We start from the raw sequence: 15,464 nt of genomic DNA on the forward strand, positions 1-15,464 counted from the left end.
ACGATTTTGCACTCAAATTTTTTTTAAAAAAAATTACTAAAACACCTTAATTTTCTAAACAAGCTCCGGAAGAGGCGGGAAAATGGATGGATGAGACAGGCTCAGTGGAAGTGAAAGCAGTCTGAATAACTTGCTGCATATAATTGTTCCTGGAGATTTATTCAATAAAATAATTGTTTTTATTTTCAAACACCTACATTACATATATACTGTAAGTATGTAAAGCATTAGCCATTTAACGTTTTTTACTTACTGTGTAGATGTATGAAAATAAAAACAAATATTTTATTGGATAAATCTCCAGGTATAAGTATATGCCAGGGCAGTGCCACATCTGTTATTTAGACTGCTTTCACTTCCACAGAGCCTCCCTCCCCCTCCCCAGAGCTTTTTTACTTTAGATTTTATAACCCTGCAGACAGTGACAGTGCAGTCAGATCGCTGCTTTATCCTGCCCGTAGTGCAAGTTTCTTACTTGCTTGCCTCCAGTCACCTAAGTGAGCAACACACCTTGACCACGTGTCTTTACTCTTCTATGCCCCGCAGTGCTGCCTCTTCTAACTGCTGTGTGTGCACGGCTTCTCTGCCTAGCTATATGCTAGGTCAGAACATGTCCTTTAGTTACTGGTGGTCCGAGACAGGCTCCTTCCATTGCATTCACATGGCACGATCGTTGTGACGTGATGTCCCCCCAGGTCCTGTCCCCCATAAAAAACGCAGACTCTCGCGGTTTTTAAATCACGGCGGTTAATCGATGTTTAAAACCGCATATGCGGTTAATTGCCCAGCCCTAATATATATATATATTCACACACACATACATACACACACGTATGTAAACTTATGCGCACAGATACACACACATAAATATATATATATATATAGAGAGAGAGAGAGAGAATAACTCATTGTGTAGTTCATTAACAAATCTAGACAGGCCAAAAGGCTTGTTTTTCCCACAGAAAACCTCTGAATTACATTGTTTCCAATGCAGCAAAGGATTCTGGGTAAGATATGCAAATTAGGTTCACAATATATATATATATACACACATATACATACACACAAACAGGTATGTAAACTAATGCGCACAGACACACACATATATATATATACCGTATTTATTCAAGTATAACGCGCACTCGTGTATAACGCGCACCCCTAATTTTCGATTACAAATCGGTATAAAATTTTGTTTCACACCAAGCATTGTAATTGACAAAAAACGTTGTTGAACACGTGTGGCCATGATAAAAATCATTTATTGACAACGTAAACTGGTATAAACACAATACCGAAATAAAATTACCGGTAACAATATTTATTTAAAATCCTTCAAAGTCAGATTCATCATCAGATACACTAAATAGTTGTTCGCATTCTTCTTGAGTTAATTTTTCATCAGTGTCCCAGTTGGCAGGAACATCTGATTCTCCAGTTTCCTCGCTTTCTTCTGAGTTTGAATTCCACAGCAGGTCGTCTTCTGTGCCGTCCATTTTATTGCTGATGCCTGTCTTCAAAAAACTCTTGATGATCATTTCTTTTGGTATGTCTTCCCATGATGTTTTAACCCAGGATGTCACGAGAGATAGGCCAGGTTTCTTGAGGTTTCCTTTTGCAGTCAATTCTTTGTCATCGGATTTCATCCAGGTAATCCACTTTTCCCTGACTCTGTCTTTGAAGGGTTTGTTTAAAACGACATCTAGTGGCTGAAGAATAGAGGTTAGTCCACCTGGAATCACAGCTTGAAATGTTTTTAGACTTTTCAGTTTGTCCTTCACAGTGTCTGTCAGGTGTGAGCGGAACTGGTCCCATACAAGCATGGATTTCTTCAGTAGTGCGCCTGGTCTAGTATTCCAAACTTTATTTAACCATAAAATGATGCCCTTTTCATCCATCCATCCTTTAGGATGACAATGGATCACGACACCTGGTGGAAATTTAACTCCTTTTGGAATAGTCTTTCTTTTAAAAATCAACATTGGTTTAAGTTTAAAACCGTCTGCCATACAGGATAACACAACGGTAAAATTAGTTTTCTCATGGCCTGTGGTTCTAATCTGGACTGTGTGCTTCACTTTGCTGTCAATTGTCCTGTTGCCTGGTAGGTCAAAACACATGGGGGTCTCATCCATATTGCCTATCTGTGAAAGTTCAAAATTAATCTGCTTACGCTGGTTGATTATAAAGGTATGGAATGAAGCGATCTTCTCTTCTAAATCATTAGGCAGCTTCTGTGCTATCTTTGTTCTCTGGCATATTGCAAGTCCATGCCTTTTCATAAACTTTTGTGTCCATCCATTAGAGGCTTTGAAGTTTGAATCTTTGCAAAACTTTTGGGCTTGAAGTCTAACGTGGAGTGATGTGACGATGTACCCACTACTTCTTTGGTCAATGATCCATTCATAAAGTTCCTTCTCCATGTCTGGGTACATGGCTTGTCTCCCTCGTTGTGCTTTTTTTTGTTTTATTCATATCTTTCAGGACGACTTTCTGTTTTCTCCATTCTCTAACATTCGTCTCTGGTACAGTGAATTCTCGGCTAGCTGCTCGATTTCCGTGAATTTCAGCATGATCAACAACTTTGAGCTTGAATGAAGCGTCATATGCAGAACGTTTTCTCTTGATACCCTGAGTTGCCATTTTTTCTTCGCCCTCGCGTACAGTGAGCGGCTGCAGCCTGGAAAAGGCGCAGTGCGAACTCACAATTCGCCTGCGCCCTCAATGGACCGGCCGCCACTGCCACCCCACCCCTCGTTTATAACGTGCACCCAAAATTTTATTTCTTTTTTTGGTAGAAAATTTTGCGCGTTATACTCGAATAAATACGGTATATATATATATATATATATATATATATATATATATATATATACACACAGTATATATATATATATATATATATATATACACATAAACACAGAAAAATGTATGCGCACAGACACACATACATACATATATATGTGTGAGTGTGTATAAAAGTGATATATAATATGATATCATTTAACATAATAGCAGGAGCAGTATCAGAGTAATAGATTGTCCTGAGCAGTTATGCTGTAATGCACAATTGTGAATATATTAAATGTCCTGCTTGACTGTTTTGTCAATAAGACCTGTAAGTTATGTGTCAGAAGTGAGAAAACAATTGAATGTTAATAGAAGAATAAAACTACAATTTGAAAAATAAAATGAAGCAAATGTTTGTGTATTTGTAAAGCTTGTGTGCACTACAGAATGTAAGTTGACAATAAGTGCATGTACCTTAAGCAAAGAGGAAAGTCAAACACAGTAAAATGTTTTTTTACATTTGTTTATGTTGAGTTACAAAAAACTAAAGAGGTGATTAACATCTTTCAAAAAATAAAAAAAAGGATCACACTCAATATGCAGAGAATGTTAATTTGCACACTCACATGTTTATTGTGCTATGTAATGTAACAAATGTTATTGTAACTTGGGAAGGCCGTCTATTATTGTTAAATTATCTGTTCATATGGAAAACGTCAATAAAAAATATTTCAACATAAAAAAAAAAAAGGATCACAAGTCGTAAGTAGCAGGAGCCATGCACATTGCAATCACGTGTTTAAGGAGGCTTTTTTTAGTGTTCTCTAGGCTTTAAAAAAGTCGCTAGCACCCTTTCTTTCATGGCTATCAGGTGACCACCATCGCAAAAAAACATATTGACCAAAATCATGGGATGCTGGGTAAGCCATCTCATCCCCTCAGAATACATAAAGGGAGACAACTTTAAAGATAAATAAAGCATTACCCAGTTGGATAGCTCACCTCATTTGGTTGAACTTTGCATTGGGAGACTAGATTTAATTAGAGGGTGCTTCCCCCAGATATGAGCGCCTGCAGAAAAATACATTATGGGGTCACGTTACAAATTGTCGCCTAGATTACGAGTTTTGCGTTAGAAGCTGTGCGGTGCTAACGAGCAGTTTATGCTCACCGCTCACTTACAGACAGCACTGGTATTACGGGTTTTTTACAAACCCGGCGTAAGCCGCAAAAAAGTGAGCGAAGAGCAAAATTTTGCTCCACATTTCACCTCAATACCAGCGCTGTTTACGTTAGCGGTGAGATGGTAAAACGTGCTCATGCACGATTTCCCCATAGGAATCAATGGGGGAGAGCCGGCTGAAAAAAAAACACCTAACACCTGCAAAAAAGCAGCATAAAGCTCCTAACGCAGCTCCATTGATTCCTATGGGGAAATACATTTTATGTCTACACCTAACACCCTAACATGAACCCCGAGTCTAAACACCCCTAATCTTACACTTATTAATCCCTAATCTGCCGCCCCCGACATCGCCACAACCTGCATTATATTATTAACCCCTAATCTGCCGCTCCGGACGCCGCTGCCGCCACCTACATTATACTTATAAACCCCTAATCTGATGCCCCCAACATCACCAACACCTACATTATATTTATTAACCCCTAATCTGCCGCCCCCAATGTCGCCGCAACCTAACTACATTTATTAACCCCTAATCTGCCGCCCACAACGTTGCCACCACTATAATAAAGTTATTAACCCCTAAACCTAAGTCTAACCCTAACACCCCCTAACTTAAATATAATTTAAATAAATCTAAATAAAATTACTATCATTAAGTAAATTATTCCTATTTAAAACTAAATACTTACCTATAAAATAAACCCTAAGCTAGCTACAATATAACTAATAGTTACATTGTATCTAGCTTATGGTTTATTTTTATTTTACAGGCAACTTTGTATTTATTTTAACTAGGTAGAATAGTTATGAAATAGTTATTAACTATTTAATAACTACCTAGTTAAAATAAAGACAAATTTACCTGTAAAATAAACCTAACCTAAGTTACACTAACACTTAAAGTGAAGTTTAATTTTACCTCACTGCTCATCACCCCTTTAAACAGTAACCTCTCAATAGCACAGTCGCTAAGTTAGATTTAAAAAAAAATGTATGAATTACGTGAAAATTGAATATAAATAATACCGATGTTTCTGACTGATACTCCTCCCCCGGTCCACTTCCTTATTTGTCTGCAATGACGTATCTAGCGTAAGAAGAAGCTGAAATCGTCTCTTCAAAGCTCGTGCACAACAAGGGCTTCGATATGCGCATGCGTATTATATCTTCATTTGCGCAAGCGTTTAAAATTTCAGTCCGTCGCTTATTTCATTCAGGAGCATTGTTATATTGTATTTGTATCAGATTCCGCAATCCTGGCTAATACGCATGCGCTAAGCGTGAACGAGCATTGCGATTAGGACGACACGCAGTAATACGCATGCGCAATAGTGGGTGATGACGATGGTGAAAAGGGGCAGGACGCCACGGGGGAAGTAAAGTAATTGGTCATGAATGTGGGAAAAACTGTCAATCAAAAACGGATAAATGTCGGGCGGACAATTGCAGCAATACCGACGGTAAATATAGATTAAAAATTCAAACGACAAGCTTAGTTTTATGAAAAATGATGAATGAACATGATAATATTTTCGAAAGTAAATGTGTAAAATGTTAACTAGAGAGGCGGACTTGAACTTCACTTTAACACTATAATATAATTAAATAAATTAACTAAATTAAATAATTACAAATTAATAAAATTATCTAAAGTACGAAAAAAACAAACACTAAATTACAGAAATGAATAAAATAATTACAAGATTTTTAAACTAATTACACCTACTCTAATCCCCCTAACAAAATAAAAAAGCCCCCCAAAATAAAAAAAGCCCTACCCTACACTAAATTACAAATAGCCCTTAAAAGGGCCTTTTGCGGGGCATTGCCCCAAAGTAATCAGCTCTTTTACCTGTAAAAAAAAAAAACAGAATTTATGCTTACCTGATAAATTTATTTCTCTTGTAGTGTAGTCAGTCCACGGGTCATCCATTACTTATGGGATTATATCTCTTCCCCAACAGGAAGTTGCAAGAGGATCACCCAAGCAGAGCTGCTATATAGCTCCTCCCCTCACATGTCATATCCAGTCATTCGACCGAAACAAGACGAGAAAGGAGAAACCATAGGGTGCAGTTGTGACTGGAGTTTAATTAAAAATTTAGATCTGCCTTAAAAGACAGGGCGGGCCGTGGACTGACTACACTACAAGAGAAATAAATTTATCAGGTAAGCATAAATTATGTTTTCTCTTGTTAAGTGTAGTCAGTCCACGGGTCATCCATTACTTATGGGATACTAATACCAAAGCTAAAGTACACGGATGAAGGGAGGGACAAGGCAGGAACTTTAAACGGAGGGAACCACTGCCTGAAGTACCTTTCTCCCAAAAATAGCCTCCGAAGAAGCAAAAGTGTCAAATTTGTAAAACTTTGAAAAAGTGTGAAGTGAAGACCAAGTCGCAGCCTTGCAAATCTGTTCAACAGAAGCCTCATTTCTAAAGGCCCAGGTGGAAGCCACAGCTCTAGTAGAATGAGCTGTAATTCTTTCAGGAGGCTGCTGTCCAGCAGTCTCATAGGCTAAACGTATTATGCTACGAAGCCAAAAAGAGAGAGAGGTAGCCGAAGCCTTTTGACCTCTCCTCTGTCCAGAGTAAACGACAAACAGGGAAGAAGTTTGACGAAAATCTTTAGTTGCCTGCAAATAGAACTTCAGGGCACGGACTACGTCCAGATTATGCAAAAGTCGTTCCTTCTTTGAAGAAGGGTTAGGACACAATGATGGAACAACAATCTCTTGATTGATATTCCTGTTAGAAACTACCTTAGGTAAGAACCCAGGTTTAGTACGCAGAACTACCTTGTCTGAATGAAAAATCAGATAAGGAGAATCACAATGTAAGGCAGATAACTCAGAGACTCTTCGAGCCGAGGAAATAGCCATCAAAAACAGAACTTTCCAAGATAACAGCTTAATATCAATGGAATGAAGGGGTTAAAATGGAACGCCTTGCAGGACGTTAAGAACTAAGTTTAAGCTCCACGGCGGAGCAACAGTCTTAAACACAGGCTTAATCCTAACTAAAGCCTGACAAAAAGCCTGAACGTCTGGAATTTCTGCCAGACGCTTGTGTAGAAGAATAGACAGAGCAGAAATCTGTCCTTTTAACGAACTAGCGGATAAGCCCTTTTCTAAACCCTCTTGTAGAAAAGACAATATCCTAGGAATCCTAACCTTACTCCATGAGTAACTCTTGGATTCGCACCAATACAAATATTTACGCCATATCTTATGGTAAATTCTTCTGGTAACAGGTTTCCTAGTCTGTATTAAGGTATCAATAACCGACTCCGAGAAGCCACGCTTTGATAGAATCAAGCGTTCAATCTCCATGCAGTCAGCCTCAGAGAAATTAGATTTGGATGGTTGAAAGGACCCTGAATTAGAAGGTCCTGCCTCAGAGGCAGAGACCATGGTGGACAGGACGACATGTCCACTAGGTCTGCATACCAGGTCCTGCGTGGCCACGCAGGCGCTATCAGAATCACTGATGCTCTCTCCTGTTTGATCTTGGCAATCAGTCGAGGGAGCATCGGAAATGGTGGAAACACATAAGCCATGTTGAAGACCCAAGGGGCTGTCAGAGCATCTATCAGCACTGCTCCCGGGTCCCTGGACCTGGATACGTAGCAAGGAAGCTTGGCGTTCTGGCGAGACGCCATGAGATCCAGATCTGGTTTGCCCCAACGATGAATCAGTTGAGCGAAGACCTCCGGATGAAGTTCCCACTCCCCCGGATGCAAAGCCTGGCGACTTAGAAAATCCGCCTCCCAGTTCTCCACGCCTGGGATGTAGATTGCTGACAGGTGGCAAGAGTGAGACTCTGCCCAGCGAATTATCTTTGAGACTTCCAATATCGCTAGGGAACTCCTGGTTCCCCCTTGATGATTGATGTAAGCCACAGCCGTGATGTTGTCCGACTGAAATCTGATGAACCTCAGAGTTGCCAACTGAGGCCAAGCTAGAAGAGCATTGAATATTGCTCTTAACTCCAGAATATTTATTGGGAGGAGTTTCTCCTCCTGAGTCCATGATCCATGAGCCTTCAGGGAATTCCAGACTGCGCCCCAACCTAGAAGGCTGGCGTCTGTTGTTACAATCGTCCAATCTGGCCTGCGAAAGGTCATCCCTTGGACAGGTGGGGCCAGAGAAAGCCACCATAGAAGAGAATCTCTGGTCTCTTGGTCCAGATTTAGTAGAGGGGACAAATCTGAATAATCCCCATTCCACTGACTTAGCATGCACAATTGCAGCGGTCTGAGATGCAGTTGCGCAAATGGTACTATGTCCATTGCCGCTACCATTAAGCCGATTACTTCCATGCACTGAGCTACTGACGGGTGTGGAATGGAATGAAGGGCACGGCAAGCATTTAGAAGTTTTGATAACCTGGCCTCTGTCAGGTAAATTTTCAACTGTACAGAATCTATAAGAGTCCCTAGGAAGGGAACCCTTGTGAGTGGTAATAGAGAACTCTTTTCCACGTTCACCTGCCACCCATGCGACCTCAGAAATGCCAGAACTATCTCTGTATGAGACTTGGCAGTTTGAAAACTTGACGCTTGTATCAGAATGTCGTCTAGGTACGGAGCCACCGCTATGCCTCGCGGTCTTAGTACCGCCAGAAGTGAGCCCAGAACGTTTGTAAAGATTCTTGGAGCCGTAGCTAACTCGAAGGGAAGAGCTACAAACTGGTAATGCCTATCTAGGAAGGCAAATCTTAGGTACCGATAATGATCCTTGTGAATCGGTATGTGAAGGTAGGCATCCTTTAAGTCCACAGTGGTCATGTACTGACCCTCTTGGATCATGGGTAGGATGGTTCGAATAGTTTCCATTTTGAATGATGGAACTCTTAGGAATTTGTTTAGGATTTTTAAGTCCAAGATTGGTCTGAAGGTTCCCTCTTTCTTGGGAACCACAAACAGATTTGAATAGAATCCCTGCCTGTGTTCCGTCCGCGGAACTGGGTGGATCACCCCCATTAGTAAGAGGTCTTGTACACAGCGTAGAAACGCCTCTTTCTTTATTTGGTTTGCTGATAACCCTGAAAGATGAAATTTCCCTTCTGGAGGAGAAGCTTTGAAGTCCAGAAGATATCCCTGAGATATGATCTCCAACGCCCAGGGATCCTGGACATCTCTTGCCCAAGCCTGGGCGAAGAGAGAAAGTCTGCCCCCCACTAGATCCGTTTCCGGATAGTGGGCCCTCTCTTCATGCTGTCTTAGGGGCAGCAGCAGGTTTTCTGGCCTGCTTGCCCTTGTTCCAGGGCTGGTTAGTTTTCCAGCCCTGTCTGTAACGAGCAACAGCTCCTTCCTGTTTTGGAGCGGAGGAAGTTGATGCTGCTCCTGCCTTGAGGTTACGAAAGGAACGAAAATTAGACTGTTTGGCCTTTGATTTGGCCCTGTCCTGAGGTAGAGCATGGCCCTTACCTCCCGTAATGTCAGCGATAATTTCTTTCAAGCCGGGCCCAAATAAGGTCTGCCCTTTGAAAGGAATATTAAGCAATTTAGATTTAGAAGTCACGTCAGCTGACCAGGATTTAAGCCATAGCGCTCTGCGCGCTTGGATGGCGAATCCGGAGTTCTTAGCCGTAAGTTTGGTTAAATGTACAACTGCATCAGAAACAAATGCGTTAGCTAGCTTAAGTGCTTTAAGCTTGTTCATAATTTCATCCAATGGAGCTGTGCGAATAGCCTCTTCCAGAGACTCAAACCAGAATGCCGCTGCAGCAGTGACAGGTGCAATGCATGCAAGGGGCTGTAAGATAAAACCTTGTTGAATAAACATTTTCTTAAGGAAACCTAATTTTTTATCCATTGGATCGGAAAAGGCACAACTATCCTCCACCGGGATAGTGGTACGCTTAGCTAAAGTAGAAACCGCTCCCTCCACCTTAGGGACCGTCTGCCATAAGTCTTGTGTGGTGGGGTCTATAGGAAACATTTTCCTAAATATGGGAGGAGGGGAAAAAGGCACACCGGGTCTATCACACTCCTTGCTAATAATCTCTGTAAGCCTTTTAGGTATAGGAAACACGTCAGTACACACCGGTACCGCATAGTATCTATCCAACCTACATAATTTTTCTGGAATTGCAACCGTGTTACAATCATTCAGAGCCGCTAATACCTCCCCTAGCAATATGCGGAGGTTCTCAAGCTTAAATTTAAAATTAGAAATCTCTGAATCCAGTCTCCCTGGATCAGATCCGTCACCCACAGAATGAAGCTCTCCGTCTTCATGTTCTGCAAATTGTGACGCAGTATCGGACATGGCTCTCACATCATCAGCGCGCTCTGTCCTTAACCCAGAGCTATCACGCTTGCCTCTTAATTCTGGCAATTTAGATAATACTTCTGTCATAACAGTAGCCATGTCTTGCAAAGTGATTTGTAAGGGCCTCCCTGATGTACTTGGCGCCACAAAATCACGCACCTCCTGAGCGGGAGGCGAAGGTACTGACACGTGAGGAGAGTTAGTCAGCATAACTTCCCCCTCGTTGTCTGGTGATAATTTCTTTGCATGTAAAGACTGACTTTTATTTAAAGTTACATCAATGCATTTAGTACACAACCTTCTATGGGGCTCCACATTGGCCTTCATACATAGTGAACAAACAGATTCATCTGTGTCAGACATGTTTAAACAGACTAGCAATGAGACTAGCAAGCTTGGAAAATACTTTTCAAATAAATTTAAAAGCAATATAAAAAACGCTACTGTGCCTTTAAGAAGCACAAAAAGCTGTCACAGTTGAAATAACAATGAACCAAATTAGTTATAGCAACCAAATTTTCACAGTAAATGTATTAAGTTAGCAAAGGATTGCACCCACCAGCAAATGGATGATTAACCCCTTAATACCCAAAAACGGATAACAATTTAATAATTAACGTTTTTATCACTGTCAAACACACTGTCACAGGTCTGCTGTGACTGATTACCTCCCTCAAAATGAATTCTGAAGACCCCTGAGCTCTCTAGAGACGTCCTGGATCATGGAGGATGAAGTAGGAAGATTGTGACTGAATTTTTACTGCGCAAAAAAGCGCTAAAATAGGCCCCTCCCACTCATATTACAACAGTGGGGAAGCTCAGTTAACTGTTTCTATGCAGAAACAAAATTTAGGCATGTGGTAACAATCATGCCCCAATAAGTTTTATCACCAAGTACCTCACAAAAAACGATTAACATGCCAGTAAACGTTTTGAACATACATTTTAAAAGTTATGAAGTGTTATTAATAAGCCTGCTACCAGTCGCTTTTACTGCAGTTAAGGCTCACACATTACTTCAGTATTAACAGTATTTTCTGAGTCAAATTCCATTCCCTAGAAAAATACTTCAGTGTAAACACACTCCTCAGCCTAATACCAGTCGCTACCACTGCATTTAAGGCTGAACTTACATTACATTGGTATCAGCAGTAATTTCTCAGTCAATTCCATTGCTTAGAAAAATAATTTACTGCACATACCTCGTTTGCAGGGGGGCCCTGCATGCTATTCCCCTTTTCTGAAGTTACCTCACTCCTCAGAATGTGCGAGAACAGCCAGTGGATCTTAGTTACGTCTGCTAAGATCATAGAAAACGCAGGCAGATTCTTCTTCTAATGCTGCCTGAGAAACAAACAGCACACTCCGGTGCCATTTAAAATAACAAACTTTTGATTGAAACACCACAGACCTCTCACAACGACCTATCTTTAGTTAGGTTGCAAGAGAATGACTGGATATGACATGTGAGGGGAGGAGCTATATAGCAGCTCTGCTTGGGTGATCCTCTTGCAACTTCCTGTTGGGGAAGAGATATAATCCCATAAGTAATGGATGACCCGTGGACTGACTACACTTAACAAGAGAAAAAAGTACAAATACCCCCCAACATTAAAACCCACCACCCACACAACCAACCCTACTCTAAAACCCACCCAATCCCCCCTTAAAAAAACCTAACACTAACCCCCTGAAGATCACCCTACCATGAGACGTCTTCACCCAACCGGGCAGAAGTGGTCCTCCAGACGGGCAGAAGTCTTCATCCAACCGGGCAGAAGTGGTCCTCCAGACGGGCAGAAGTCTTCATCCAGACGGCATCTTCGGTCTTCATCCATGCGGCGCGGAGCGGGTCCATCTTCAAGACATCCGACGCGGAGCATCCTCTTCATCCGGAGTCTTCTTACTAAATGACGGTACCTTTAAGTGACGTCATCCAAGATGGCGTCCCTTCAATTCCGATTGGCTGATAAAATTATATCAGCCAATCGGAATTAAGGTAGAAAAAATCCTATTGGCTGATACAATCAGCCAATAGGATTGAGCTTGCATTCTATTGGCTGATTGGAACAGCCAATAGGATTTTTTCTACCTTAATTCTGATTGGCTGATAGAATTCTGTCAGCCAATCGGAATTGAAGGGACGCCATCTTGGATGACGTCACTTAAAGGTACCATCATTTAATAAGAAGACTCCGGATGAAGAGGATGCTCCGCGTCTGATGTCTTGAAGATGGACCCGCTCCGTGCCGGATGGATGAAGATAGAAGATGCCGTCTGGATGAAGACTTCTGCCCGTCTGGAGGACCACTTCTGCTCGGTTGGATGAAGACTTCTGCCCGGTTGGGTGAAGACGTCTCACGGTAGGGTGATCTTCAAGGGGTTAGTGTTAGATTTTTTTAAGGGGGATTGGGTGGGTTTTAGAGTAGGGTTGGTTGTGTGGGTGGTGGGTTTTAATGTTGGGGGGTATTTGTACTTTTTTTTTCCAGGTAAAAGAGCTGATTACTTTGGGGCAATGCCCTGCAAAAGGCCCTTTTAAGGGATATTTGTAATTTAGTGTAGGCAAGGGCTTTTTTTAATTTTGGGGGGCTTTTTTATTTTGTTAGGGGGATAAGAGTAGGTGTAATTAGTTTAAAAATCTTGTAATTATTTTATTATTTTCTGTAATTTAGTGGTTTTTTTTCTGTACTTTAGATAATTTTATTTAATTGTAATTAATAGTATTTAATTTAGTTAACTTATTTAATTATATTGTAGTGTTAGATGTTAGTGTAACTTAGGTTAGGTTTTAGTTTACAGGTAAATTTGTCTTTATTTTAACTAGGTAGTTATTAAATAGTTAATAACTATTTAATAACTATTCTACCTAGTTAAAATAAATACAAAGTTGCCTGTAAAATAAAAATAAACCTTAAGCTAGATACAATGCAACTATTAGTTATATTGTAGCTAGCTTAGGGTTTATTTTATAGGTAAGTATTTAGTTTTAAATAAGAATAATTTAGGTAATTGTAGTAATTTTATTTAGATTTATTGTAATTATATTTAAGTTAAGGGGTGTTAGGGTTAGACAGGTTTAGGGGTTAATACATTTAATATAGTGGCGGCGGCAGATTAGGGGTTAATAAATGTAGGTAGGTGGCGGCGATGTTAGGGACGGCAGATTAGGGGTTAATAATATTTAACAAGTGTTTGCGATGCGGGAGTCTGGTGGTTTAGGGGTTAATATATATATTATAGTGGTTGCGATGTCCGGTTCGGCAGATTAGGGGTTAAAATATTTATTTTAGTGTTTGCGATGTGGGGGGGCCTTGGTTTAGGGGTTAATAGGTAGTTTATGGGTGTTAGTGTACTTTTTAGCACTTTAGTTAAGAGTTTTATGCTACGGCGTTGTAGTGTAAAACTCTTAACTACTGACTTTTAAATGCGGTACCAGTCTTGACAGGAAAGGGGTCTACCGCTCACTTTTGGTCAGACTCTTAATACCGGAGCTATGCAAGTCCCATTGAAAATATAGGATACGCAATTGACATAAGTGGATTTGCGGTATTTCCGAGTCTGGCCAAAAAAGTGAGCGGTACAACTGTACCTTCAAGACTCGTAATACCAGCGGGCATTAAAAAGCAGCGTTGGGACCGGCCATTGCTGCTTTTTAACCCTAACGCACAACTCGTAATCTAGGCCAAAGTTTGTACTATTATGTGAAAACAAAGTGCATGGTGTATGCCAAACATATTGCCTATCTAGGTATGCTTTTTAACAACTTATACCAAGAGAATGAAGTAGATTTGATAACACAAAAAAATTGTATGTTCTATCTGAATCCTGAAAGTTTAATTTTGATTTTTATGTCCCTTTAAAAATGACTACAATTAAATGCTTTATCATAATTGGTTAACACAAAGTATTTGTTTTAATGCCCTGGAAGATTTTATAGCCACTTATCACTTAAACAATGCTATTAAATCTCAAGCTACTCAATTTTCTTACTGTGGCTGGTCCCACAAAGATCTCTCGGGGGGAATGATTAAGTGTTTGGTTTCTTCCATGTGCTTTATTAATTCTGCTTTCGAATCAAACTTGTCTTGGCACCCGTAACAGCGACATTGATGGATTTGCCTTCTAATGAAGTTCACTAATTTGACTTGCTGATAGAAATTCAGTCCTGTCAAGCAGAAAGACACAGTGCTAACATTTCCAAAAAATGATAGACATGTAAACAATCCCCACAAATGAAATAAATGTAAATGAAATGCTTTCTGTATTGTCCTTGACAGAATTCTTAAGGATTTCCTACACTGCATCATGTTGCTTATGCTCCAGTACTCCTTAATTTGCGCTCTAGTCTTCTGCTGTAACGTTTTTTTCCCCCTAGTACTCCTGTTAAATATTTCCAAAGCTGGATTTGCCGGCCTAGTAAGTATTTCCTCTCAGTGTCAAAGGGACACTGAACCCAATATTTTTCTTTTGTGATTCAGATAGAGCATGCAATTTTCAGCAACTTTGTTCTCTTGCTATCTTTATTTGAAAAAGAAAGCCCAGAACCTTAGACAGCACTTGTTTATTGGTCGATGAATGTATCCACCAATCAGCAAGAACAACCCAGGTTGTTCAGCAAAATGGGCCGGCATTTAATCTTACATTCTTGCTTTTCAAATAAAGATACCAAGAGAATGAATAACATTTGCTAATAGGAATAAATTAGAAAGTTGCTTAAAATTGCATGCTCTATCTGAATCACAAAAGAAAAAATTTGGGTTCAGTGTCCCTTTAACTAATACAATGCTCGTACCTCTGGTAGTATGAAATCAAATAACAACTAGATAAAAGAAACAGAAATTTTGTTACCTACACACCCTAAAAGAAACATTATTAGCAAACATATATTCTAATAAGTTGGTTTTTGGGGGCAAATTTTTTATTATTCAGAGCATTTGTACAACAATAATTAACTAGGGGTCCCAAGGGATATAAAATAGTCTGTTTTATTGTTGTTAAAGAAAAATAAAAACCCACTAAGGGTTATACTTAATAGAAACCATTGCAATATGTATTATTCATCAATGTTTTTTCATCATTTTAAAAACATAATTTATGCTTGTCTAATAAATTATTTTCTTTCTTGGTGGTGAGAGTCCATGAAACTCCTTACCGTTGGGAATTCATCACCTGGCCATCAGGAGGAGGCAAAAACATCCTACAGTAA

General features: G+C 40.1%; 1 protein-coding gene across 1 annotated transcript in view; it reads right to left on the reverse strand.

Annotated features, from left to right (window-relative positions):
* ZNF277 (zinc finger protein 277) overlaps positions 1–15,464 on the reverse strand; it is a 543,940-nt gene that overhangs the window by 1,868 nt on the left and 526,608 nt on the right. Inside the window, exon 11 of the mRNA XM_053716721.1 lies at positions 14,249–14,423. Within this exon, the coding sequence (XP_053572696.1) occupies positions 14,249–14,423 (175 nt within the window). The remainder of the gene's footprint in view (positions 1–14,248; positions 14,424–15,464) is intronic.

The sequence above is a fragment of the Bombina bombina genome, chromosome 6, assembly GCF_027579735.1.
Source record: "Bombina bombina isolate aBomBom1 chromosome 6, aBomBom1.pri, whole genome shotgun sequence".
NCBI classification, from domain to species: Eukaryota; Metazoa; Chordata; class Amphibia; order Anura; family Bombinatoridae; genus Bombina; species Bombina bombina.